At 46.1% G+C, this 26,550-nt stretch overlaps 1 protein-coding gene across 6 annotated transcripts; it reads right to left on the bottom strand.

The window, feature by feature from the left end:
• Positions 1–1,317: 1,317 nt before the first annotated feature.
• Positions 1,318–25,815, bottom strand: SLC41A3 (solute carrier family 41 member 3). Of its 6 annotated transcripts, none has more exons than XM_066326655.1 (11): positions 21,394–21,952; positions 20,592–21,034; positions 14,933–15,040; positions 14,049–14,120; positions 13,102–13,246; positions 10,917–11,063; positions 8,153–8,297; positions 7,345–7,424; positions 5,541–5,675; positions 4,598–4,746; positions 1,318–2,216 (listed from the first exon to the last, which is right to left on the bottom strand). In XM_066326655.1, exons 2-11 carry the CDS (start codon positions 20,784–20,786, stop codon positions 2,031–2,033), a joined length of 1,362 nt encoding a protein of 453 aa, XP_066182752.1. In that variant the 5' UTR covers positions 20,787–21,034; positions 21,394–21,952; the 3' UTR covers positions 1,318–2,030. The 6 variants fall into 6 exon arrangements, 5 of the variants coding, with proteins under 5 accessions (XP_066182752.1, XP_066182754.1, XP_066182755.1 ...); XM_066326657.1 differs by lacking the exon at positions 21,394–21,952 and adding an exon at positions 15,515–15,734 and having other exon boundaries at positions 20,592–20,725; XM_066326658.1 differs by lacking the exon at positions 21,394–21,952 and adding an exon at positions 15,515–15,627 and having other exon boundaries at positions 20,592–20,709.
• Between the last annotated feature and the right edge of the window lie 735 nt (positions 25,816–26,550).

Genomic DNA, 26,550 nt, shown 5'->3' with positions numbered 1-26,550 from the left:
TGGGGGCTAGGCTGTCTCCAGCAGCTTGGCTTTAGCAACAGCCTTACCTGATTCACAAGACCAGCAAAAGCACCAAGCTCCAGAAAGGACCTCTGAGGTGGGGACAGTGCAGCAAGGAGGAGGAAACATGGTGTTGAGGCAGGAGGAGTTATTTGCCAGGACTGCTCAAGCCAGTGCCAAATTAAAGCTTTCCAAAGTAAAGCACTAAGCTCAAGTTATTAAAATACATACGTATTTTAATACATATCCTCTAATGCGGCCCCAAACGGGCTCTGGCAGTCAGGTGCTTCGCTTTCCCCACACATCCCTCAGCTGCTGCTGCTGCAGTTCTTACCTGCCCTGGGCAGAGGCAGCAGCACAGAGGCTGCAGCAGGGGATGAAGCAGTGACACCTGAGCCAGGGCAGGTGTGCCTTACCTGCTGAAACCTCCCCACCAGGGAGCTGCACAGCCTCTCCCGCCCAGCAGCATCGGGCATTTCTCCTTCATGACAGCAAAAGGAAGATGAAGCTTGGAGAAAGGGGAGGCAACAGCTCTCTTGTTTTCAGGGAGTGCTTTCCCCATGTCTGGCAGCCCAGAGCTGTTCAGCTCTTACTGCTGGGGACCTTCAGCCGTGTCAAACCCATGCAGGGGCCTCAGCTTTGCAGTGGCTCTGGGACACCAGAGCAGAACTGGGAGCAAGGAAACACGCAAGGCCAGCAGGCACTCACACAGCTGAGATTCAAGTGGTTTAGAACTGGCAGGTCCTTGAATAAGGCATCTGTCTGCCAGCAGACTGGGGGACTTGACCTCCCCTTTTCCCTTCTCCAACAAGAAGGCAGATAATTAATAAAGGTGAGGCCCAGTGATATTTTTCAAAGGTTTGATCCATGTTGTCAGCTCCTGACTCTTCAGCGTCTTATTATCTGGAGGACTCTACTGCTTCTTCAATTTCAGTGAGAATTGGCTGCTTTCAGCCCCCAAAAGCCTCCCTGACATGTCTCTGGTGGCACCAGATTGCCACCCTGGACAAGCATCTGAAGAGTCACGGGGCACAGCCTGACTGTCACCCACACCAACACAGGCAGCTTCTGGACTCACTCCAGAGCAGTTGTTAAAGAGTGGATGGTGACTGTGGGAGAGGCTTTAATTCTAACCTGAAACATGGGGGTGGCAAGAAGTCCTTGGATAGGAAACACTGATTTTCCTGAAGCCCTATTAAAATTGTGTTGTCCAACCCTGAATGGATGAGAACAAAGCAAGTTCTACCTGACAAGTTAGAACTAGAAACAGGCAGAGTTGTGGCAAGAAAAAAGCAAACTGCAAATCCACAGCATTACTTTTTTTTTTTTTTTTTAACCCACTTTATTTATGTGTGTGTTTCTATAAACATTTTAACTACTGGACATTTCATAAACCGTAAAAACAAACCTTCCTGCCCCCAAAATGCAATCTAACCAGCTTTTTGGTCAGACACCAGCGATGCTGTCAGGGCAGGTAGGTAGTATCCCTAGATAACCTTCCACTGGGCATGAGCCAGCAACTCACTGCCTCAGATCCTGAGCCTCAGAGCTATGGAGAGGAGACAAGTTTAAAGACCTTTTTCTCTGCTACTCCAGGGATTCAGCAGGAGTAGAAGTGGGGTGAATAAAGAATTTCCCTTGATGGAAAGTCAGAGTCCGATGGAGGGGCTGCAACGTGCCCATGTAGGATGAGATGCAGTGACCTGGGCAGGCTTTGGAGCAGCCTCAGGGCTGTGTCAGTGCTGGGGATAGAGACCACGGCCCAAATGCTCCTTCCTGCCTTGTTTGCCAGGTCCAGGTGTGAGCAGCGGGTGCTTCTTAAAACCATCTTGCTCACATGCCAGGGCACAAGTTTGTGGGTGCTGATTCCTCGGGGGAGTGAGCCTGGCTTTAAGGCACGATGGGGAGGGCAGGTGGGGTGGAAGTGGAGGCCCAGCCCAGCAGGGTGACCCAACACTGATGGCCAGGTACCCCGGTGTCCCCGAGGAAAGCGTCATGTGGAGCAAGGGACGAGAGCAGCACACGGACTCTCAGTTCCCCAGGTTCATATCTGAGCCGTGGATGAGCCAAACGAGGCGGAAACAGATGGCCAGAAATCCAGTGCCCAGGAGATCACCCAGGGCAGTGAGGTAGGGGATGGAGAAATTATCCGGGTCCAGAGCCTTCCTCCACATCAGGCGCACGATCAGGTCGGCCACGTAGAGCAGGATCCCCACCTGAGAAAGGCAAGACAGGCCCTGCAGTGAGGCAGCAGGAGGGTAACACACAAACCTCGGCTCAAAAGTGATGAGCCATGGCCAGGCTACCAGAGCTAACAGGGATCACTGAGCAGTCACACCTTCCCCAGAGAGCTGAGGTTCCTCAGTGGGATGGGATGGGATGGCATGGGATGGGTGTAGCTGGCTCCTACCCTTTGGCATCACATAACCCACAGTGCCACAGCCCTCTGCTGCCAGCCACAAGCGTGGAGACCCTGCTTGAACTGCCTGCCCAAGCCAGAGCCTGGCCACTCCAAAAGCACCTCCCAAAAGTACAGTTCCTATTCCCATGCCCTGAACGAGCACTCCCACTCACTCCACCAGGTGAAGGGTTCCTGTGAATATGCAGGCAACTCCAAAGGACGAGTTTGTAGCCAGAATTTTTTCTCTTCATCCTTCTTTTTTCCCTTAGAAATTCAGATCATGTCTACTTTGTTTTTCCTAAAAGTCTCAGTGGACAACTGGAGTTTGAGGCAGTTTTTACATCAAAGCTATCCCAAGCAGAACTGACATGTTAAAAAAAAAATCTTTTTTTTTCGTCTTAACAGTTTAAAAATATTTGTTGTAATTTCTTTTAATTCTTATTTCATTCCAAATTCTGATAAATGGATGGAGGAAAAAAATACTTTGGTTAAAGATTAAAGATTGTCTAATTAATTGAATTAAGAAGGGAGAGAGAATTTGCATCCCACATCTGTGGTCCCTCCATGGGAGACCACAGCACATCAGTAACCAAAGCCTGAGGCAGCATTTCTAAAGGTGAAAACTGCAAGCTGGGTTGGGAAAAAGGGAGGAGGAGAGATGGGGGAAGTAAATTAAATAGCAGAATCACAGAAACTAAAGCTGGCTGGAAACTCAAGAGTTTTACATAGATCATTCATCTTCCTCAATTCAGGATCAAATACATCCACACCTTTCCTGACGGAAGATTTGTTTAACTTGTGCTAAACAACCCTCAGAGATGGAGATCCCACACTCTAAGCAATCACCCCCACAGCTTTTTTTCCCCGTTTTTGTTTTCTCAAGGCCTAACATAAATCTGCCTTTTTCCATTTGAAATCCATGATTTCATGTTTCCTCTCCTAGTTATTCTGTCCCTCACTACAGAAATTTGGTAGTTTAAAGGCTGTTAACCAGATTTTCCTCAAGCCTCTCTACTTTGGAATAGTTAACCCCAATCCATTCAATCACTCCTCTGAGGTCATGTTTTTTGGGCTCTGATCTTGGGCTTTCTCCAAGTGACCCAAACTTTCCCCCCAACCCACTTTCTTTCTGTCTTTCTTTATAAAGTATAACAGAGGGGGGAAAAGGGCCAGGCTCAATGTATTCTCCTCCACTGGCCTCCAAGGGAATCTTTCAGGGTCAGTGGTGTTGCTGGGATGCTGCTCTTTATGCTGTCATTTATTCTTCGTATTTTCATGCTTGGCTTTGGTCAAGGAGTTACCTCGATGCATAAAGAGAAGAATAAATATTTTCCTTCACAACTGTGGCTGTGCTGCTGGGCCTAAGGTTGTGAAAAGGTCGAGGAAAACTGATTGTTTACACGCACAAGGAATTCACCCTCAGACACAAGGCTGCTTGTAAGGCAAAGTGAGAGTCAGCCACCTCATCATGCAAATTAATGAATCACTGATTTAAAAGGGCAAGTGAAGTCACAGCCTCTGTGGGTTCAGGCAACAGCTACATGCGTTTCTGAGTGAGAAAAACAAAGTTTACAGGGCAGGGAAAACAGCAAAAGGGAACAAGCAGGACAAATCAGATGATCTGCCCATTGCCTGCCAGGAACTTTTACTTTTGAAGATGAACTGCTCAGGGCCTGGACTTTCTCTGTTTTCTACCTACATGACCCTGCCCCGAGATATTCCCTGGGTCTTCACCACAGTATGTGACAGTGGTTTCTAAAATGGGTGGGGAAACCTGCTGGCTGGAGTTCACTGCTCCTCACCTGCCCCTTGCTGGGGTGACTAGTGGCAGCCTGGAAATACTTGGAGCTTAGTGACTCAAGGAATGAACATTTTAAAACAAGACCTTCCTTGCCAAGTGTGTCTCTGCACACTTACTGCAGCTCAGTGGATGCTGAGAACTTCTTCCTCCTCTCATGCCTGATCCCTCACTCACTCTAAAGCACAGTTGTGCTCATGTGGGAAACTAGAGCCTGGCAATTTGGGTGAAGTATTACTGGACCTACAGAATGTACATGATTCTTGGTAGAAGCACACCTGAAATGACAGGAAACAGAGGCTGCTGCTGAATATTTTACTGTGGCTCCTTCTTAACCTGGACAATGCTGGTTTTATGTTATCTGATAGACTCCTTTTGGATGAGAGTTTGGGGTTTACCTGCAGCAAAGCAGCAGCCAGATAGAACATCACAAAGGTGAAGGACAGGGATGTGTGGCCCCCCTGCAGCAGATGGATGGTGTAGAGGAACACGAGGTGCCCTGGGATAACCAGGAGGAACAGGACCCGGGCTGACTTGGAATTCACCCCTGCAGAGCACAGAGACAGAAACAGGAGTAACAGCAGCTGGAGAGGGTGAGGGGACGACAGGACACAGTGCATATTTTACTGCATAAACCTGGGGCTGCCCCCTCCCACCAACCACATTGCTAATGCCTTCTCTAGATCAAACAGAAATAGGAAGCATCTGCAGGATCAGCCCAGCAGCTTTGTCTAGCACTGAAACTGCACGCCAAAGGCTTTGTGCTCTGTGCTGATCCACTCTGATTCTTGCAGATACTCCTCTCAGCTGCTCTCTGCCTCCCACAACTTCTGCTCTGCCTCACTACAACAGATTTTCCCAGTTTATAGTTTGATCTAGCACTAACTCTCAACCTAACAGGGAAAATCAAGAGGAGCTCTATAAAGACAACAGACCCAAAATTGAGTTTTGCTGATGCTTAGGTATTTCCAGTGCTGAAGATGGAGGAATTGCTGATTTTCAGCAAGATTATGGTCTATTCACTGCTCTGTCCACAGGTGAGGGCTCTAGGCTGGCCATTAAAATGACTTTCTGCTAGATCAAATCTAAGATTCTTTTTCAATTACTTTCTTTAGTGCTCCCTGAAGACCACTTTCTTTGCATGCCAGTGAGCAAATATGCTGTAAGCCTTTTCCTCACACAGCCCACTGCAAAGATGCTTCCTCTCTGATGTGAGCATTCTCTGTGGAAGGGGAAAGTTCTGCCTTTGAAACCCACCTAGTCCTTCACCAACCAGGCTTGGAAAAGGAGCTATCTGTATGACAGGCCTTGAGACATGGACACCAAGGGCTCAGGGTCTACCTGATGAGAAAAACGTGGTGCATGGGTTGGGCCAAGTCTGCCTCATCTTGTAGGGCAAAACTCCAGGCATGCTCCAGAAGTGCAGGAATGTAGAAATTCGGCTGGCTTGGATGGCAACCAGATTCCCTCCAACACCTGTGAGGACAAAACAGAGAACCTGTAAACCACCTTCACCACAGCAGGAAACATCAATCCAAAACCTAGCCTAAAGTGAGTCATCTGCATTCACTGAGAGCAGCAGTGAGAGAAAGAGAAAACCTGATCCCTGCATCTCCAGTGGTGCTGCACTATTCACTTTGCAGGAACAGCTCCTAAAAATCAGGAAGGCTCCAGTAATTGTATTCTTCTGACTGCTGACTGGAAACATTTTCCCTTTCTCCCTAGCGCTGGATGTAAATGGCACGTGGTCTCTGAACACGATGTAATTGCACCTAGTTTGACACAGTCTGTGAGCAACACCTGGGGACAGCAGTGCAGATGCTGCTCATGGCCACTTCTTGGATTTACTCACTCTCAGAGAACCATCATTGTTTAAAAGACAACAAAACATCACAGAGAGTGATTATATATCTGTCTGAAGGTACCTAATACACTTGCTAAATGAGAAGGAATCATGAGAATGAATTAGAACCCAAATATGTTAGCTAATTAAAGTAAATTAATTCCTTCCAGACTGATTAATTGTAGCAAACATGAAAAAGCAGCTACATTTTCCAGGAGAAAATAGAGGGATAATGATCTGTGGAGCAAACATCCACCACCCTAAGCATTTTCAGGGTGGAAATGCCACAGAAAAGATAACGGCGAGCCAGATGCTACTGGCTTCTCATGTTTTCCCTTCCTTGGAGAAGAAATCATCATTAAATGTGAGATTTTCCAGATGGGAATCAAAGTGAAAATACTCAGGTTATCTCACTGTAGCTCAAGATGGGATCTGTCTGATCCATGCACTGCCACATTTTGCACATGCAAAGTGAAGAGCTGCCTGTGCAAAGACACAGAGCACTGCATAACTCTGCCACCAGCTCTGCCAAACGGGTCACCTGTCCCCACAGAGCCTTTTCTGGGGCTCTTACTGCTCAACTAAATGCCTGTAGACTTTATGCAGATCCAGGAAGGTGGCAGCTGGGTGACACCCTCTGGCACTGCAACAAGACACTGTGTTTTGAGGGCAGCATGAGGCTCTAGGAACCTGGGTTTCCCTTGGAATGGGCCTGTGCTACAAGAATGTTATAATAGCAGAAAAAAAAGCTAGTGGGTCTTCAGCGATTACCCAGCAGTTTGTACTGATAGGTGTGTGTATAAAAGTACTGTGAATATAAAAATAAATACAAATATACACAAAATATGTTGAGAAATATATATAAAAATCCAATGATATCCAATCCATGCATATAATCTTATAGATACATACACATATATAATCTTATTATATTAATATTTATCAACAATTTGTATGGGGGATGATTGCACAGCACAAGTTACTGAGTGGAGGGAAGGAAACAAGGGAAAATGGATTTATTGTGACATCCCAGTAGGTTTGATGTTATGAAAAGTGTCAGTGTAGCTCTCAGAGATGCTGTTAACCTTTTTGCACAGCTTTGCCCTCGCTGCTATTATGCTCCAGAGACACTTTAAAATATAAGCAGGAATGTGATGGGGACCAGTAGCTTCACTTGCACTCATGATGGTAGCAGGTGCTTGAACACTGATCTCTGTGTAATGGCAACAGTGGATACCAGAACCCTTGGGAGAAGGGGAGGTATAAATAAAAGAATGCATAGAACCCCCAGGCCCAACCTACCATTAATTACAGGTGTGAAAACTGCCATGCCTTCAAAGTTTGGGTCAGTCACAGTTTTGTCCAGGATGAGCCCACCAATGCTGTTAAGAAAAGGACAGGAAATTAGGGTGGATCAATCTTTTCCCAGGGCAATTCCTACCCTGTGAAAATAGCACACTGACATGGGTTACTGCATCTTCCTTATTGCCAGGGCTGGACTGTTCAGAATGCACTGCTTTTACAGCTCAGTTTTCACCAACAGAAAGCAATACAGAATTTGTTAATGGCATAATGAGTTCAGGAGGACTTCCTTGCCCACCCTCAAGCAAAACTGGTAATAGTTAGGAAAGCTTTATCATCCTCCCACAAAGTTTTGTTACACTTCTATACCAGCTTTAGCAGTTTTTTGAAATTCTCTTCCAGATCTCAGCTGGTTGTGAAAGATGTAGCACAGGAGGAATGAACTACCTGGCTCTACATTTACCAGTATTTCCTCTTATATCGTATATTCTCAGCTGGATAAGAATGAGGTTGAAGCCTGACAATTTGTGATGATCATCATTCAGTTTCCTGGCTTTCACCCACGTAGTGCCTGGATGTGCAAATGAGACTTAGAATGATTTGCTTTTCCCAGTCCTTTGGGGGCCTCTTATCTGCCATCTCACAGCCTGCTGGAGGGTCAGCAGTGGCTGAGGAGCTCTGGGCAAACACCTTTCTGCTGTCCCTCCCAGTGTCACCTCTGATGGCCTTCTCAGTGTGAGCCCAGGGTCCCTCTGCAGTGTGCATACAGGGCTGGGCTGGGGCAGGGCTGGGGCACTGCCTCCTTTACCTGCTGATGCTCATGGCAACAATAACTGGCTGCCACCCAGATTTCAGGACTTCGGCCAGGGAAGGACTTTGCTTGGCAATAGCAACCCAGAGAGGGATCATGACAATGAAGACAGCACAGATCAGAGGAGAAAGGTACTTCACATCTGGCAAGGAAAAGAAATCTTGAATTAAATACCCATAGCTTCACTGGTTGCCAAATTCGTATTGCACAAAGATAGGAAGAAAGGCAGCAGGACTCTTGCTCCAGCCGAGTTATGTTAGAAGAAAAAATCACATGAAGCATGATAGTCCCCACAAAACCACCTCATTCCACCACAGAAATTCATAATTAATCCCTGAAATTCACTGCTAGAGGATGCTGTTTGAAAATCAGCAGGATTCAAAGCAAGTTATATTTGAAGACTAACAACTCTCCAATTCCATCTCCAACTAAGAAAGACAAAAAGTTACAAAATTTCTGGCTTCAGGGTACAAATCAAACAGCAAGGCAAGGGGGAACCTCCTGTGTGGAAGCTGTATCCCACCTAGGGCAGACACCTCACACCTTCACCTAAAACAAGAGGCAAGAAGTACTTTAGGAGGCAAGCTAGCAGAATTGCTGAGCAGCTGGTCTGCTCTATAGGAACAAATGTTCTCTGGCACATATAAGTCAGTTAAGATCTGGGGTTTCTTTTGTGCTAGCTTGCATGTGTTTCCATTAGGTGCTTTTTCCATTCAGCAGAGGCATAGCCTTGGAGCGATCTTCGGAAGCAAAGAAATTAAAAAATAAGTAGATGTGCAGCACTGAAAGAAAATAAACATGACTCAGAAGCATGAGAAACACCTTCAAGCAATGGGGCTGATGCCAACCCTTTTTATACAAAAATGCTTCTTCAAGAAAGCTCTCCATCTGGTCTCTGAGCTGGGGCCAAGGCAGTGGGATGTAACACTGACTTTGCAGGTAATCTGGGAGATGAAGAAGCTCAAAGTGTGCATTTTTAAAAACAGCATTGCCAAGGCCTTGGGCTACCTGGATGCGACAGCACTGCTGTGATGGCATTCTTTGTGAATGAAAGGCTCTTACACAAAGAGGTGCAATTCTTCTTGAGTGGCTTCAGTGAGCACTGAAATGCAACTCCTTCTGGGGAGTTTTGTCAGTGCCCTTTACCCCCTGGAGTCATGCAGGACAAGTGGGTTGTATGAGAGACTTAGCTGCTGTACTGGGTCTCTTACCCACTCCACATGTTGTTTTGAGCAATTAATTCCTCCTTAAATAATGCAGACACAGAGCACTGGAGTTGATCAAACCTTATCAGAGCCCACAGAAAGACTCCTGGTAGGATGAATGGTCTTCAGGCTGCACATTCCAGTTCTGCCACATTCTCACACAGGCAGCCCATAAGCAAGCTCAAATCCTTTGGCACAGTTTGTATCTCCTTTATGCAGGACTGAGAAGGACCAGAGGCAATTTAAAAAAAAATTGAGAATCTTCTCTGGAAAGAGGATATTCTGCAGAAGGAGATGGTGCTGCATCAGGTGGCACACAGTACTTCAAGCTTTACAGACTCATGTGTATTTTTGAAGGATACACATACATTTTGGTAAGACCCAGAAGTTTTTAGAGTGTGACCTGTACCTTATTACACACTGGGCAGGGAAATGGATTTGTTCAAGCACCATCAGCAGTGCCATCCCCCTATCTGCTTCACTTCATGCTCCCAATGACTTGGTGTCTGTGTGCTGACTATTTCTCTATCTCAAGAGTCTCTTTAAACTTCTGTGGCAACCCCAAAAATGCTCTCTGGTCACAGCCATGCAGGTTATCATGTTGTTCTGCCCTGTGCTCCCTGGCAGATACTATCTGAGGCAGAGCAACTGAAAGACAGATTAGTATTACAGAGGCAGGTGTGATGGCATCACGGAAAAATCCTGTTTTAAAAAAAAGCACCTCTGAGGCTCAAGCTCAAGGAGGACTGGATGGAAGCGATTCATAGGCCTCTCCCTGCAGTGTGTGCTCCTTCATTCCCTCACTTGTGCTTGCACATGGAATGAGTTATGCAAACTGAGAACAGCTGCCTCACTGTTTCTGCTCAGCCTGAAGCAACATTTTGGGTTTCAAATGGTTTTGAGTTTTCTGGATCTTTTTATTTTCCTGATTCTGTTCTAGCTTAGGCTCACAGTAACTAACACTTTAAAGGCAACAGACATATATCACCAGTGTTTTGAGCTTCTGAGAGTCATCAGGTGCCCAAGTCTTTGGCAAACACCAGCACAGCTAACTCCACACCACAACTACTCAGAGGCAACTCCACACCACAACTACTCAGAGGCCTGCAGGCACAAAACACTGCAGACTACTTCCCTCCAACTGAGTATCTCATTCATCCATGACTCTCCATGTGAGAGGATACAAGAATATTTTACTAGTGCCAAAACCCTGGAATTGTCCTATGAAGAAGGACCTGCTATTGCCCATGTAGTTTTGCTTGGCTAGTGACAGATTGAGGAACAGAGTCAGTGTCACATATGTCAGCCTTCTCTTCCAAAGCCATAAAATACATGTTGGCCATTTCTTTGACAAATCCCAGTTGTGTTTATTAGGTTCTGCCTTCCAGTCTGTTACTAAAAGAGAGTCTGCAAAAAGCCTCTTTGGTCATTTTTCTACCCCAGTGGCATGCCAGCCTCCATTCTGAAACATGCCAGAAATGCTGAGGCAGCCTGCAATAATTTCACCAGGATGTGAGCTCCCATGCTGAGCTGCAATTCCCTGCTGGACACTGTACCTATGTATTTGAAGAGTGTACTGCTGATTCCTGCGAGGAGGGAAAGGGTTATCAGATCTCCAAGGCTTGCTGCTATGGGTGTGGCAACATTGTCTGGATTGATCCCGACTTTCCTGGCTCCAATGATCACACCAATCATCACCAGACCTAGAGAAGACACAGAGCAGGCATTAGAGAAAGCATTCTGCTGTATTTTACTCCAGAACTGCTGTTCTGGTTCCCAGAGAGTTGTAGGGGTCTAAGAGGAGCAAGAGGCTCAACAGCACCATGCAGCTGGAGGTTAGGCACCCCCAGGAGTTTGTCCTCTTGTTTTCACCAATCTGAAGTGCATGACTCTGTCCTTATAAACTGCATCAAGGGCCCAGAGGCACACAAGCAAATTCCAGGGATCAAAGGAGATACCAGCAGGCAGCCCAAATGTAGAAGCTCCCCTCCTGAGCAGCCTAATCTTTGCTGCCTTGGAGCAGGACCAGGCACGAAGCACACTCATAGATAAGCACACAGAAGGCATGCAGCAGCCTCCTGGTGCCATCCCCTCCTCTGGATTCCATAGCACAAAGATATTTTCCATATTAGACTGAGACTTCTCAAAGTTTGAATCACCAAGGAGCAATAAGCTTCCTTACAGTAGCCTGCATTAGCCTTTCAGCCCAGCCATCAGACTGAGCCCTCATTTCCCAGAGCCTTTGGGGCTGTTATAATTTGCACTGGGTGGATATTGATGCTGTGAGCAGCTCCAGAGTCAAGGGGTTATGGTGTCCTCTGAGGTGCACCTGGAATACTGAGCTGCTTTTCAGCATTGCTGGGGAGAAGGGAAGTTTTTCTTGCCCAAGTAAGTTTAAGAGCACAAACCCCAAACCCTGATGAACATGTGGGAATCCCTCAGCTATCAGATCTCTCACAGGCCTGTGAAACAAGCTCCTGGAATAAGCCCTGCCTGGCCAGGCTCCACTGCTAAGTTGCAAAGGCAGCCTTGAGACAAGACATAAGACATCCCTTCAAAGTCCTTCTGTGGCTGACAGACTGCACCAAAGGAAGCCTGAGAAATGATGATTCCCTCCAGCTCACAATCTCTCTGTGCCTGTCTACACTGCCCCTCCAAAGCTGAGCATGCACAGGAGCATCAGTTCTACCCCAAGAAATGCCACATATGCATCTTCCCTGATACAACACCTCTTATACAAAAACATATCCTCACACAACACGACATTTCCACAGCAGCCCTCCCAGACACCCACGCTCCCCTCCCCACAGCATAGTTCATGCTGCTTCCCTCCCTGGCCATAAAACCAGCAGCTTCCCGTTGTGCACACCCACACACAGCCTGCCTGTCACCGTGTCCAGGGAAAGAACTAATGTCAGCAGCAAATCTGAGACAGGACAGCAGCAAAGCCTCTCTGTACCACACCAAGCAGGGAGATTGTAGGGAAGAGTAATGAAAGCTGAGCTGCTGTTTTTTAACAACTGCCTCATCCCACGTTTTTCATCAAAGGCATCTACAATCACCCTTTGACTCCAGCTTTGGGATATGCACTTGTTCTAACTCATCTCTTTCATTTAGAAACCTTGAGGTATCCTTTGTGCCAGCTCCCCTATTCAATGTATCATGCTGCCCTCGTATGGCAGACCTGCAAACTGGAGATCTTCGGGCCAGCTCCTACTGTCCTGCCCATCACGTTTCCCTGGAAGAGGAAGAGCCAAGGGAGAGGACTGCCTGGTTCCCAGCTCACAGCAGGCAAACTACAGGGCTGGTACAACAGTGTTCAGGATGTGGGGTGACCTGAGTCCATCCTGAGCATGGTCTGGATCTGTCTGCTAACAGACCCTCCATTCTCTGGGTGACATTATTTCACCTTCCCCTTGGAAAGGGCCAGTGTAGGTGGCTCATGAGACACCCAAGAGACACGGAGTGGGGGCATGTTTGTACCCCTACACACAGCACGGGACATTTCCCATGTGTCAGGTGAAGGACATTTTGATTGCTGCCTGTGGATACTGAGGGCCCAGTGAACAACAGATCATGGGGGAAGAGAAGCAGAGGGGATGAAAGCAGCAGACACAGCTCCCTCCATCCCTCCTCCCTCTGCCAGACAGAGGGATGCCAGCAGTGCCTCCTTGGTGGAAGGGACAGTTCATTCCCCACCTGAGCACTGCATGTTTGATCTGAGGAACCAGAACCACTCACCAAGGGAAAGTGCAGCTATGAAGGCCGTGGTCACACTGCTGGCACACAGCACAGCAGCCTGGCTCAGCTCCACAGAGCCCTTGGAGATGGCTCCCAGGATCACAGCAGCAACAGCAGCCAGAAGTCCCACCACAGTGGCCTGGACCTGGGGACCAAAGGACAGCTGGTGAGCGCTCGCCCACATCTGCTCCCAGGCAGCCCTGGCTCCACACGACTGCAGCACTGCCACACAGCTCCGAGGGCAAAGCCTGGCACAGCTGCTGACTATTTGAGTATTTGAACAGCATCCCTGCAAGGCTCCACTAGATCAAAACAGAAATCCTGACAAAGTTTGGAGAAAAACTCTGGGGGCCTGCAAAGGGCAGATAACACTTCAGCAAAGGACACCGAGTCCATTGGCAAAGGAATAGCCCTGGTCAATACAAAAATGGGCTCCCATCAGCACTGCACTCCTAGGATGGTTGGAGCTGTGGAGAGAGATAAGGGAAAGCACACAGACACATGTTGCCAGCCCTGGGTCTTGCCATGTGCAAAGTCTAGGCTGGTTCCTGGATTTTAACAAGCAGAAGGAGCTACAAGAGGCAATTTCTCCCATCTCTCCCCCCTGCCCAAGGCTGATTCCCAAACACTGCTAGTAAATGACGGGCTTTATCCAAAGGCTGCTGTGAAACAGGGATTGTGCCATAGCTCCTGCTGCAAAAGGAGTTTTATTAGTTCAGTTTGTCCACAAAGGCAATGAATGTCTAGATGTGTTTTACAGCTAAACTACAAGCTCTGGGGCCACACAGAGCTTTATTGGAGGTCAAGTCCTGGCTCTGCTTGGCTGTGTTGAGGATACCTGCCTCAGATCACTAGCCCTGCATTCAGCACTGCTGGAACAGACACTGCTGGTCTGCAGCATAGCAAGAGAAAGGGGACTTTTTCATCTTTCAGCTGAAGTGACTCACCTGGATAAGGGCTAAATTGCAGGTAGCCATTTTCCATTGCTTCTGGGCATCATCCATCTGTCCAGTGTTAGCCTAGGGGTCAAGAGAGATACCCTGAAAAGCTGTTTCTGTGGTACAGGTGGCTGCTGAAGGCAGTTTCACCTGGTCCCTGGTGGAAAGGGGCTGTCAGAGAGAGGAAAATGCAGGTCACCATCTCCCAGCCTTCCCTGCACTTCCTTCTTGACACTCTTCCACCAGCCCAGTGTCCCAGGGGTATCAGAGGCTCCCACTGGAGGTGCAGAGGTATTGCAGGGCACCCAGCTAAAGGTGGAGTGGGCATATCCACCACAGCCCACACAAACAAAAAGCTGAAAAATGAAACCATTTTTCATCTTTTGTTCCCCCTAAACTTCTGTGTTAAGCTACCATTTCTCCCGAGGCATAATAAAGAAAGGCGAAAGTAAATAGCATTGCTTAGGGAGATAGAATTGATCAAATACAGAGTAGCAGAAGTTGCTGCAGGTTCCAAGAAGCCTGGGTCTGCTCCCCCTGAGGTAGGATTGCTGGGAAGCCCTCAAGGATCAATACCAACAGAAAAGAAATCCAGTGTGGAAGCTGACAGCTGTGGAGCCCTGGCTTTGTCTCCTTCATGTGTCACAGGGCCCCAAATATCAGCAAGTGGCCACCCAGGGATTAATTCACCTTCAAAGTGCAGATGGAAATTCTCTGTTCCAGTTACAAAATGAGGGCAAACACATTATTTCAATGCTCACACCCCACTAGTTTCTACTTAGCAGAAAAGGGCATCTCTCATACACAGTGTGATTACATAAATGAAGAATCTCCTGATGTTTCCTGCTAATCACCCCCTTCCCAACACCCCCCACCAGCTTGTTAACACTCACAGCAGTGGAGAGCCTGGATGCCAGTGTCATCTCCAGATTACCCTTCAGGCCAACCAGGGCAGGAACCAGGATAAACACTTCTGTAATTGTCCGAAACACATCCCAATGCTGGAAGGGAACAAAGGCAATGACCTCAGTTTGTGATGCTGACCAGCCCGATGCTGTTGCACCCCAGGGCAGCAGGTTCTTGTCTTGCCACCTCCAGGAATCCTGAGCACATAGGGGTAGATGCTGCCCTGATGCATTTCATGTTTTGCATTTTGGGAAGGAAGGAAGGAATTTTCAGCTTGCAGTATTCTTTCTCATCTCATGCACAACAAAGCACTACCCTAATGGGGAAGGATCTTTCTAAGGGCAGCAGAAGATTTTAGAAACTGACAAATTAAAATCTGCCTTTAGCATCAGCCAAGACCAATGTTATAAGTAACTAAGGCTCACAAACCAAGTGAAATAGAGCATGTTCTCCATCCTTTGCACTGACACTAGATACAGGAACCTCTATTGCTTCCCAAACTCGTAAGACAAAAAACAAAGATCTGGAAAATGATGTCACAACAAGAAGTTATGTCTGTCTTTTCTTACCAAACTTCTAGTCAAGCATCTAAGACAGGTGGTGGGAGGGAACGAGATTTTTGCATCTGTTCTCCACAGGCAGTTCCTAAATCTTCCTGTTACCAAGTACATTCTCCGTGCAGCTGGAAAAAGGTTTTGAATTAAGATATCTCATAAGCCAAACTGCTGGGCCAATATCTTGACTGTTGTTCCTCCTCTGAAGCTGAACTGTACAAAGCTGTTGAATCACCTGCAACACCAGAGACAATCTGAAAATGTAAGAAACTTTGTTGACTGACGTGTCTTCTCTAATTCTTGTACCATACAGTGCCTTGGAATAGAATTCATTCCTCCTCTGTGCATTCAAGGGTATTGGCAAAGTCTTGCTGTAGCCAGAGAGGTTTAAATCAGGATGCAATCACAGAATGGGGCCACTGAGCATGAAGGAAAAGTAATGAGCCCAACATCTAAGAGTGGAATACAAGGACAAAAGGGTGTCTGCAATGAGTCAGATGAAAGGTCTATCTAACCCACCCTTAGCTGTGCCAATAATCCAGTTTGGGTGTATAAAACAAGAATCTACAAAAATGACAAGTAAATGTGATAATTCTCCTGTGTATTTTCCAGGCTGTGATTATCTGCCACAGGGTACTGAGCTGGTGGGGGTTTTCTGCACACCTACCAGTGTTGAAAGGCTTTCTCTTTCAGGTCCTCATCCAAACTCCCCCCTCCAACCCATGTGCCATCCTGGGACAAAAGTTTCCATAGTTTAGCTGCACATTACCTGAAGGATCAATTCATTTATTGTTCCCAACTAGTCACTGGCTAGTACCCATGGTGGCCCTGAATTCCGGCACTAGAGGACAAAACTAACAGCACGTCCCTACCCATCTTTTTTACATCCACTGGAATCCTATAAAGCTGAATATCCAGACGGTTGGACAGACTCAACAAATGGTGACACATTCAGCTGCCAGCCTGTTAGGAAATATATATAGGGTGAAACAGCTCGGTGTTTTTCTCTGGTACGCCATGGGAAGCTGCAGGAAGCTGTGGGAAGGTGGTGGTGTCTGTCTGCTGGGAAGATCTCACAGCTTCCTTCTCAGTCAGGATGAATGAAATTGGGGCTGAGCCAGTCGTGAGCATGTGGTACAAGGCAACAGAAGTGTAGGTAACAGGTAAAATGTTATTATCAATATAAAAAAGGTACTTTTCCTGGCAGTGGTGACCTGGAAACAGGCACATTTCAAAATGTTCAAGGTACATTACTGTTGCATAAACAACCAACACAAAAACTGTTCCCTTATTTGACACGCTACAGTTTTGTTTGAATTTGTTAATATGGAACTTAAATACCTGAGAAAAGCTAGGGGTAGACATGTCTTTTAAAGATTCACATCCCCCTCTCTCCTCTCTCTTTAATTAAAAATAAAGATCCAAACACATCTCTGCCACCTTCAAAAGAAAGAGGAGAATAAATTGACTTCATAGTCACAATGTAAAAGCCCCCAATCATTAAAAGCACAGAGGCATGCAGAAATTCATACTTAAGACCTTGCATATTTTGCACATAAAAATAGAAAGCAACAGAAACACTCAACTGCTTGTATTTTCTGTGCATGCCACCTTTGGGAAATATGACTTTGGTATATTTAGGCAAGCTCAAATCCTTGTGACATAATAGATTTTGCAGGTCTCAAGCCATCAAGAACAGAAGTTTCAGCATATGAGGCAAGATTTTTTTGGGACTCTGCCTTACATATAATTACACCTGAAAGCTCTGAACAATTAATAATCACACAACTGTACTAATAAAGAAAGCTGACTTAATTGCCTCTATTTGAGTCTCATTAGTGACTCACCGAGAGCCTAAGGACAGATTCATGAGGATTTATACCACAACAGCCAGGACTCCGTTGTGTTAGTAACTGCAGAAATGCAGAATAAACAGATGATGCCTTTGGACATCTTGCAGGACTGACGGCTGGAGGAGGAGCTGAGTGGGACAGTTTGGAGCCACGCAGGGAAGGAACAACCTGAATGAAGACACCTGGACAAAGCCTTAGAAATGTCTCTGCCCTTTGAGACAAAAATTGGTCTAGAAAGAAAAAAAACATTCCATGCAGCATTGCAAACCCACACAGAGCGACACAGCCAGAAGGAGACTCTTTTCCACTTCACATTTTCATAATGGAGTTTCAACCCTAAAATTCAGCTCTGAACAAGTTTGGTTAACCCTCTGTTCTGCCCATAGCAGCTGAATCTGCTTGTGGGATCCCTCAGAGGAAGAGAGATTATCATGGATGCACTGAGCCAGCCACCCCAGCCTCAGTGCAGCCCTGCTGGAGCTCCTCACACTGTCCTCACAGACCCAACCACATCCTGTTACCTCCCCAGAGGAGGTACATCCATCTCCTATGGCAGCAGCTCAGAAGCCCCAGAGATTTTCCATTGGTCTGAACAAATCAACAGAAAAATCAAACTATCTTAGAGTACAAAATGCAAGCCAATTCAAAATCCTTTTCAAAGGCAGTCATCTCATGGGCTTTTATCAACAAAGGACAGAGATATCTTATATCTTTTATTTGGACTATGTCCCACTCCAGTGGCGTTGAAAGGGAAAATGAAAGGGAAGCTTTCCTCCTGAATTCTCTGGTTTGAAATCTGATCATCCAGCCTCAATATGATTTTTCACCTTACTGTAAAAAAATGGGCCAAACACTGGCAGGACCCTGCAAGGTCTCCAGCAATGCCAGCCAGCCCAAAATTCAGATTGACCAGTGGGCCAAGGATCACTGGAGCAGAGGCAGAAATGTCCAGAAGGAAGAAAACCTGTGCCATGCTATCAGCCCTGCAGAGAGATTTTATCACCTGCACACACAGAGGAAGAGAAAATGGCAAATATCTGCTTCTTTGGGCATCCTTTTCCTACAGCATGGGAGACCCAGGACTGAGCCTTAGAGTCAACTGGGCTAGATAAATCTCTTCTGTTGATTTTTCTTTTAAACAGTAATAATTAAAGTTCTTGGCTTCATCCCAGAGCAGATCAGGAACTGGTAAAATCCTAAGAAGTTTGATAGGATAAGAACGAGCAATTTACATTTTGTTCTCTTTACAGCAATATGAGCCCTGCAAAAGACAGCATCAGCTGGGCTCACAACACAGAACCAAGTTATTTCAAGGTATTTTGTATGTAATAAAGGAAGGGCAGCAGGATTAAACTCAGTATTATCTATACTCTAGATACCATCCTTAAGCTTGCCCATATATCTCCCTGTCCAAGGCAGACACAGAGTTTCCTAAGAATGTTTTGCGGTCACTACAAATAGGGCAAAATATTCCTTAGCCAGAAGAGCCACTAGAAAATGGGCAAATCATTCTCCTGGACTTGAAAAACCTGTAGTTTCAGTATGTGAGCCCTCATGACAGGCAATACAAGTCTTATGGTACCTGGCCTCAAGCAAACAAACTTAGTGGCTGGTTTTAGTTGGACAGAACTGTGAGTTTCTAGCTCTCACACTTCCAGGAAGTTGAAAATAAACAGCTCAAAGACAAAGAAGCACAAAAGAATATCCCAAAGCTTTAAAGGCCAAGATCTCTGCATTTTCCCAGCTACTGGTTTTGGCTTTAGCTCTGGGGTTGTTGTTTCCACGGCAGCTCACCTCACTAACATCTCTCCTGTGCCACTGTGAATCTCAACACGTAGCTAAGAACTGGGCTCCCTCCTCTGGGAGCTGAACCCATGGACTGATGGTTTCTATTTCAACATAGTTCACCAAACTATACACTTCCTGTGGTTGTGGTTTACACCTGACTCCATTTCTGGAGTCAAGTGAGCAAATACACGAACTAGATTGCACACTGTTATTTAAAGGACAGGTGCAATGTACGCACACATGGCTTGTGTTTCCCACCAGTTTGGATACAGTTACATTTTTGAACACAGCTCAGTTCCTAGCAAGTGAATTGATTTCTTCTAGACAAAGATCTATTCACTCCAAGGTACAGAGTGGGTATGTGCTACATCTTTCTCCTTCTTTGAGACAAATGCTAACTATTAACATAACATCCCGGGTAGTTTGAGAACGTCTGTAATGCTGCAAGACAGGTCTGTGCCTAAGTACAGCACAAGGTGGAGATGACAAACACAGCACAGCAACAGCCTGTCCCACTCCAGTTAACCCTTCTTTGATATCCCTTGTGTTTCCTTTAGTTCGACTTCTCTGCCTTCTTTGTTTCTTCCAGTGTAAGAAAAAAAACCAAGCAAGGTATTGTCTTTCCAAACATTCAAGTATCCATATTTAGCTCCTCCTGTGGTATTAATGCCAGAGAATCCAATGTACTCCAGTGAGCTCAGAGTGCAGGATATATCCTTGGCAAACTCTGCCTGCCTTTTGGTTTGTAAATCCACTGGCATGAGATGCCCAAACTAGATCAAATTTTGCATTTCTATTTGTGCCACTGGTACAAAGGAAAGACGGATGGGATAGATCCTGGTTGTGGGCACAATGGTGTAAATGCAGCAGCATTCCCTGGCAGTCAGTGGAAGTTATTCTAAATTTGTACCCACCTCAGAAACTGCCCAAGAAACACTCAGTTTGTAGGTAATGGTAATCATTTAATGGTGGCATGCCTCTCATCACAGTATCTAAATGCTCTCTAGACCAAAGATTACATTAGTTTGAAAAGAACTTGCCTCAAGTAAAACAGGTAGTTAATAACAACTCTGACCTAGATCTTCTTATCAGCTTTTTTTCAAGGAAAGAAATGATATCATGCAACAGGGGATTATTCTGCAGCCTGATCCAGTTGCTTCACAGGAGTCTCTACCAAAGTGTTTAGCTCGATAGAGAAAAGGGAGCACCCAGTCTAACGCACCCAGTGCAGTGTTAGGCAGCCATCTGAAAACCAGTATCCCACATTACATGGAACCCAGCTACTGATCTAAAGGAGATGGATAGTGTCCCTCCAGCACAGAAAAAGCCTACAGCCATACTGCTGACCGGCTGCTAGGACCACAGTCATTCAAAACAAACAAGCACAAATTCTCAAGGTCAGAGCCTTAGCCCACCCTCTCACTACAAGTTGCCTAATCAAAGGTACCTACTTGAACAACATCCATCAAGAGGCCAGCAGCTACCATTCCCAAGCCAGCCAGAAGGAACGGCACAAAAATCTGGGAGGCAATGGAGAATGAAGTCTCTGGGAGAAATCCACTGGCTGACCTGGTCAACTTGCAGGTGAAACCTCTCAGCTTCTTGCCGTGGAAGCACAGTTCCAGCTGTAACTGGGTGACCACCATGGTCACACACTGCTACCCCATGCTCAGCAGGAAAATGGAGGGAGATCAAGACCTCACACACATCCTCCTTGAAGCTCTCTGCAAAGTCAGAAGGAATGTTTTTCCTCAAACTACAGCAACGATGCCAAATTCCTTTAGTTTCTTCTCCTCCTAGGAGCACGTCCAGATGATTGTAGCAAGGGTATCCTCCAAAATTGGTTCAGCTGGGTTGAGCCCAGGTGGCAGCAAACTCGATGGACACAATTTCTCTGATTAATATCCAGGGGGGAATTAAAAAAGAGAAGAGAAGATTGTAGAGATGCCTGTGGACGAATAGAAACGAGCCCACACCCCATTCAGCTCCCACCACTTCAGTAAAAACCAGTAAGACCTGCTCAGGCTACAGCACTGAAAGAGTGACAGGTCATACAAGAATCCCTCAGCGTTCTCAAGCACACTGGTGTCCTTTCTCCTCGGGTTACACTTGTTGTCAGAGCGCGGCGCGCGTTTGATACGACGGTTTAATGTGTAAGCCTGCTGCAAACCAGCCCAGCTCCCGCGCTCCCACCACACACACTGCTGAACTTTCCTCACTGTCCCGAGGCCGAGGAGGTGGGGAGTTACCAACCACGATCCATTCTGCGCTTCTCCAAGGTGAAGAAAGGTCAAGGAAAGCACGAGGCCGCGTTTCTCTCAGCTGACAGCATTACGCAGGTCCCATCCCCGGGCAGGTGACACAGCTGAGCCGGCTGGTGACACAAGATCTGCCTGGCTAGACCCCGGCCCCTCATGTCCGCTCCATGGTCTCCGTGGGACGGAGCAATCGGGCTGTGCCAGCTGTACCTCTGAATGACTGGCTCTCAGGGGGAAAAAAAGTTCAGAGGACCAGCCAATAAGCTTCAAAAGCGAACACCCTTATCTGCTGTCATCACTTCAACTTTCTGCTAGTTTGCAAAGGCCAAGATAAGAGTCCTAGCCGGAGCTTATTTAAGGTAGCTCCATAATCTCTCTGCACAACAGGCAAGGCAGAGAAAGGGCACGCTGTGAGCTGGTCACCATTCCTGTTCTAAACTGAAACACGCTGCTCCTGCATGCTCCCGGGAAGGTACTGTCCTTGAGACAGGGGGTCTCACCCCAGAGGCTTCATCTTAAGCAGCTGATACAAGGTCAAAAATCCGAGCCTCAACATGGCTGCATACAGCCAAAATATTTGGATACAATTATGTATCTTGCTCTGTAAAAGCTTCAGCTCAAATTCAAGTGTGTGGGGAAGAGAGTCACGGTATTATGCTTGGGCTCCTTTCTAATAATTAATTTGGGCAAGCAAATTTAATCAGAGGGTCAAAAAGCTTGAAAAACCACCATTTAGGATGGATCAACCCCTTCCCTCACATTCTCTGCAGAGAAAAAGGCTAATGACTTGTGGACTCTGTCCTTGTGACAGGGTCCCCAGCATTGCAGGGGAGTTGGAGAGAACATGACATGCTTGCAGCTAAATTGGGAACTGAGGAAGCTTTCGGTCATTTAGACAGTGTTTATTTGGTCTCAATTCACACAAACTGAGGCAACAGAGCAGATCACCCTGGATGCAAGGCAGAGTGGAAAACAAATGCAAGCTACAGAGGCTTTGCCCTTCACTGCTTTCTGGGCTGTTATTTTGGTACAGCCCCTAAAACCTTTTCCATTCCCAACTGCCTTGGTGTGTACTGTGTCTCCACCACCTAACAATGGTCCAGTTAGCTGAAATCTAACAGGAGAGAACATTTCAACTAATCTAACTGGAAAAAAAGTCCCACAGTATCTGGAAGAGTCAGGTTAATAAAAATCCTGTCATAACCACACATGACTCAACCTCTTTATACCAGCTGGAAAGTAAGAAATTATAGTATGAAGGCCCAGTTCTGGTTAGTCAGAGAGGCTTTAAGGAAATAAAAGACAATTTCTGGACAAAATTTCTGGACAAAAATAGGTTTTCAAGTTCTAATAATATGCCTACCTAGTCCCATATGCCATTGTATCAGCCAACTGGATAGATAACAGGCAAAATAATTAATGTAAAGGAACTATCTATGAGCCTAAATGACTCAAATGACATTAAAAATACAGCAGCAACACATCCTGTTCCAAAGTGTCAGCCTGATAGGGTTTATGAGTTTATTACGCTCCATCTCTCTCCTTCTAAGCAAGCACCATAAAAAGCCCTCAACCAATAAATCAGTATGCAGAGAGGTAATTGGTTCAGGTGACCCATGTGTGTACACTGGGCCATTTTATTATGCATTTAAGGAGCCTCTGATAAAGAGCCACACCATATTTGTTGGCAGAGAGATGCATCACATTTTCTTGGCAAAGAAATATAACTTATTTGTACAGAAAAGATACATCAGGTTTGAGAAGACAGAGAACATTGCTCAACAGTGGGAAAAAGATTGTAACTAGCTAGTGACAAAAACTAAAAAAAACCCCCACAGCTCATGGCTGTACCACTAAAGAAGGCAAAATCTGGGGAGGTGCACTGCTGCCCTTCTGTGCACACAGATACACTCTGTCCTGGTGTTGCTGACAAGTCAACAAGTAGCACTGTCCTGGAGGAGTCAAAGCAGAAACAGCCTCCTTGGTGAGTCCTGACCCTGATCTAGATCCTCCATCCACTGGCCCAGTATAAAAAACAGAACAGAAAGATGGCAAGTGTCTGAGAGCACAGACTCACACCTACCTTGTCTGCAAAGAAGAGACAGAACTGCCTGTGAGTGCTCTCACAACGTGGCAGTGTTAGCAAGAGGCAGCACTATTCCAACACCTTGGGCTCACAGGAGAACGATGCTCTTCAGGGACTGCACGTCCCAGTTGCTCAAGAACTGCCACTCCTGACTCTTTGAGCTCTCTGTTACATACGTATTTTTGTTTCTAACCTTGCTCTTCTCCCCACTTGAGGAAAGGGTAGAGAAGAGAACTTCTGTGGAGAAATGGAAAGCAGGCAGATGGAAAGTGCCTGGGGCCCGGGAATCTCAGGGATCCACTGCTGTCCCACAGAAACAACAGCAGCAGCCAGGCAAAGGTCAGGACAGGCTCAGGAAGGAAGGGCAGCAGCAAGTCCTTGATGAGATGTGCTCAAGCAGTCCATGGTCATCCACAAACAGCCACTGTGCTAATTGCCAAAAGCCATGTTTCCTATGACATATTGCATGGGTTGCATGGGTTGTTTTCCCATACTTTAGGAACTAATATGACACTTTTAGTGAGCTCTTTATTTGTAAAAGCAGAAAATAGACTTTTGCAGTTTCAGAGGAGAGTGAGGTTTGCCTCACATTCTGTTCATATTAGTGGCTCAGTTCCTCACAGGAAAAAAAAAAAAAAAAAAAACACCAAAAAAAAAAAAAAACCCCCAAAAAACCCCAACCCAAACCAAAAAACAAAAAAACCAAAAAACAAACAAACAAAAACCCAAACAAAACAAAAAACAAACAAACAAACAAAAACACACACACACACACACAAAAAAAAAACAAAACCAAAAAAAACCCTCACAAAAACAAAAACAAAAAAACTCCCAAGGAAGAAACATTGAAGGAAAAATCCTCCTTCAACATCATAAACTCATCTGCAATCCATTTCACACTTTAATAACTCACAGTAGGAAGAAACATACATTTAATGTCAGAGATCCATAGGAACAGGCAGCTCTAAAAAGTCTAAAAAATAAAAACGGAAGGGGCTGCTCAGTGTTCAAGACTCTTGGGAATAAGGTCTAAGGAGACAAAAAGTAGTTTGACACTGGGTTCTGGATTTGCCTGGTGTTCTGTGATCTGACTAGACATTCTGCTGTGTATCAAGTACATGCTAAGGTCAGTTAAGGATACTGGGTCACTCCTAAGCCTTTATAGCTCTTCTAGCTCAGGGAGATCAGTCCTGGGTTAATGACAAAGGAACACAGCTCCACATTTTTGAAAGTTGTCAATGTCAGCATAGTAGTTTCTGTGTCACTGTATCAGATAGGTCAGGGTAGTTTGACCCCACAGCTAGTTAGTCAAATAACAAGGTTAACAAAAAGGCACGCTGTTAGAGTAACCCAGAGTGCAAGGGCATGGCAATTTATAATCTGGAAATTAACTGCAGCTTTAAACTGTCTCGTATTAGGTGCTGATCATTGCCTTAAAGGTCTGTATTGCTGCACCATGAAAGGAAAGGTCTCATCTTGACCACCACAGAGTCAGAAATGGGACTTAAAGAGTTCAAGTCATCTGCTGTGAGGCCTTAGAAAAGGATGTGGTGCACAGGCAGGGCTGAGCTGTTGCATGAAGTGCTGACAGTGCTGGGCTGGCTGACGCCTTGTGCAAGGAAGCAGCAGGTACAGGACTGTCCAGAGCTACATCCATGAGTGATGTCCCCAGGGTACCTGCAGGAAAGCACTGTGCCACCCTAGCTGTGAGGCTGCCCTCACCCATCCTCTTCCCAGGACCAAGGGGAGATCTCTGCACAGGACTGCACATTCCTAATCATCCTTCATGTACTCTTCAGTACCATGTTCTCTTTTTTATCCAGGGGAGGAAAGGTGCCAGACAAGTACCACAAGTCTCTTGAGAGCTGCACAGTACATAATAGCCGACTTTGAGGGACAAGCTGGCATAGGAAACTGCTGCAAATCCTCCCTTACTATGCAATCCCTAGAGCAAATCTCTGTCTGTGAAGAAAAGTCCCCCATTTATCCCATATTAGATATGTCAGATGAGTTTATTTCCCTTACCTGGACATAATCCAAAACCATGCCTGCCAAGACCATGCCCAGCCCAGCTAGGAGGTATGGCAGGAGCACTTGCAGGCAAATTGAGATTGCTGACTCTTCCTGTGACTTTGCCATGGCCGCTTTCTCCTCAGCCAACAGCTTCTTCTGTGCATGCAGAGAGACATCCTCTGCCTCCTGGCTGCCAAGTCGGCTCTCTCTGTGTTTACCCTTGCTCTTTCCTTTGTGCCTGGATCGCTCTCCATTCCTAGACCTGCCCTCTTTTCTCCTCTGCCGAACTTCCTCACCTTTCATGGTGGCTTTCTTGAATCACAGTTTTTCTGAAAAACAAAGTCAGAAACAATGAGATAACAAAAAGAAGTATCAGATAGGTGAGAGACAGGAAATTCTTTGCCATGGTGTGCACTTAATCTGAAGGCAAACTACCACTTACTCCCCAAATCCAAGATACTCTGCTGGCACAAATACCAGTACTTAGTTTATCTTCAACTTTGTATACTGTCAAACCAATCTCCCTTTCTGCAGTTGCATCTCTTCCTAGGCCTGTGTTCATGCTGCAGTGCTTGCTGTGCATCCTGGCTCTTCCCCTGAGAAAGCCTAGAAGAACGCAGAAGGTGCTGCACATGGCCTGAACTCTTGACCCACCAGATCTCACACTGGGAGTCACAAGAACTTATAAGCCCAGCAGAATCCAACCCTTTTCAGGACCTGACCCCTAGCCAAGAAACAGGAGCAGTTGACTTCCTTATATCCTAGCATCCCGCAGTTCAGCAAAGGACTGGCATCCAGGTGTGTACTGTGACTACTACCTAGCACAGCTGGCCACCACTCCTCAATAACAAGACAATTAATTCTTTGATCTTCATGCTAATCTGGATACTTTTCCTTCCTTTTGTGCCTTAGTTCACATGCCTGTACTACAGGACTCATTCATCTACAGGGAAATTGCCATGACCCCACAGCATCTTACAAGAAAAAATAAACATGCAAAATTCTAAGCAGTAGCCCATTCGCTGCTGTCAGATCTCATTTCTTGATGGAACT

The sequence above is a fragment of the Sylvia atricapilla genome, chromosome 11 (genome assembly GCF_009819655.1).
Source record: "Sylvia atricapilla isolate bSylAtr1 chromosome 11, bSylAtr1.pri, whole genome shotgun sequence".
Taxonomy (NCBI): domain Eukaryota; kingdom Metazoa; phylum Chordata; class Aves; order Passeriformes; family Sylviidae; genus Sylvia; species Sylvia atricapilla.
Note: the sequence above shows the minus strand (reverse complement) of the source record. Positions and strands in the feature narration are given on the sequence as shown.

Bases quoted from the DNA above. Each gene is read 5' to 3' on its own strand.
- SLC41A3 (XM_066326654.1), bottom strand. From the start codon at position 25,800: ATGAAAGGTGAGGAAGTTCGGCAGAGGAGAAAAGAGGGCAGGTCTAGG. The intron at 8,298-10,916 runs GTACAGTGTCCA...TTTCCTTGCCAG, and splicing joins TACACTCTTCAAATACATAG to ATGTGAAGTACCTTTCTCCT. The intron at 4,747-5,540 runs GTAGACCCTGAG...TGTGCTCTGCAG, and splicing joins CACCACGTTTTTCTCATCAG to GGGTGAATTCCAAGTCAGCC.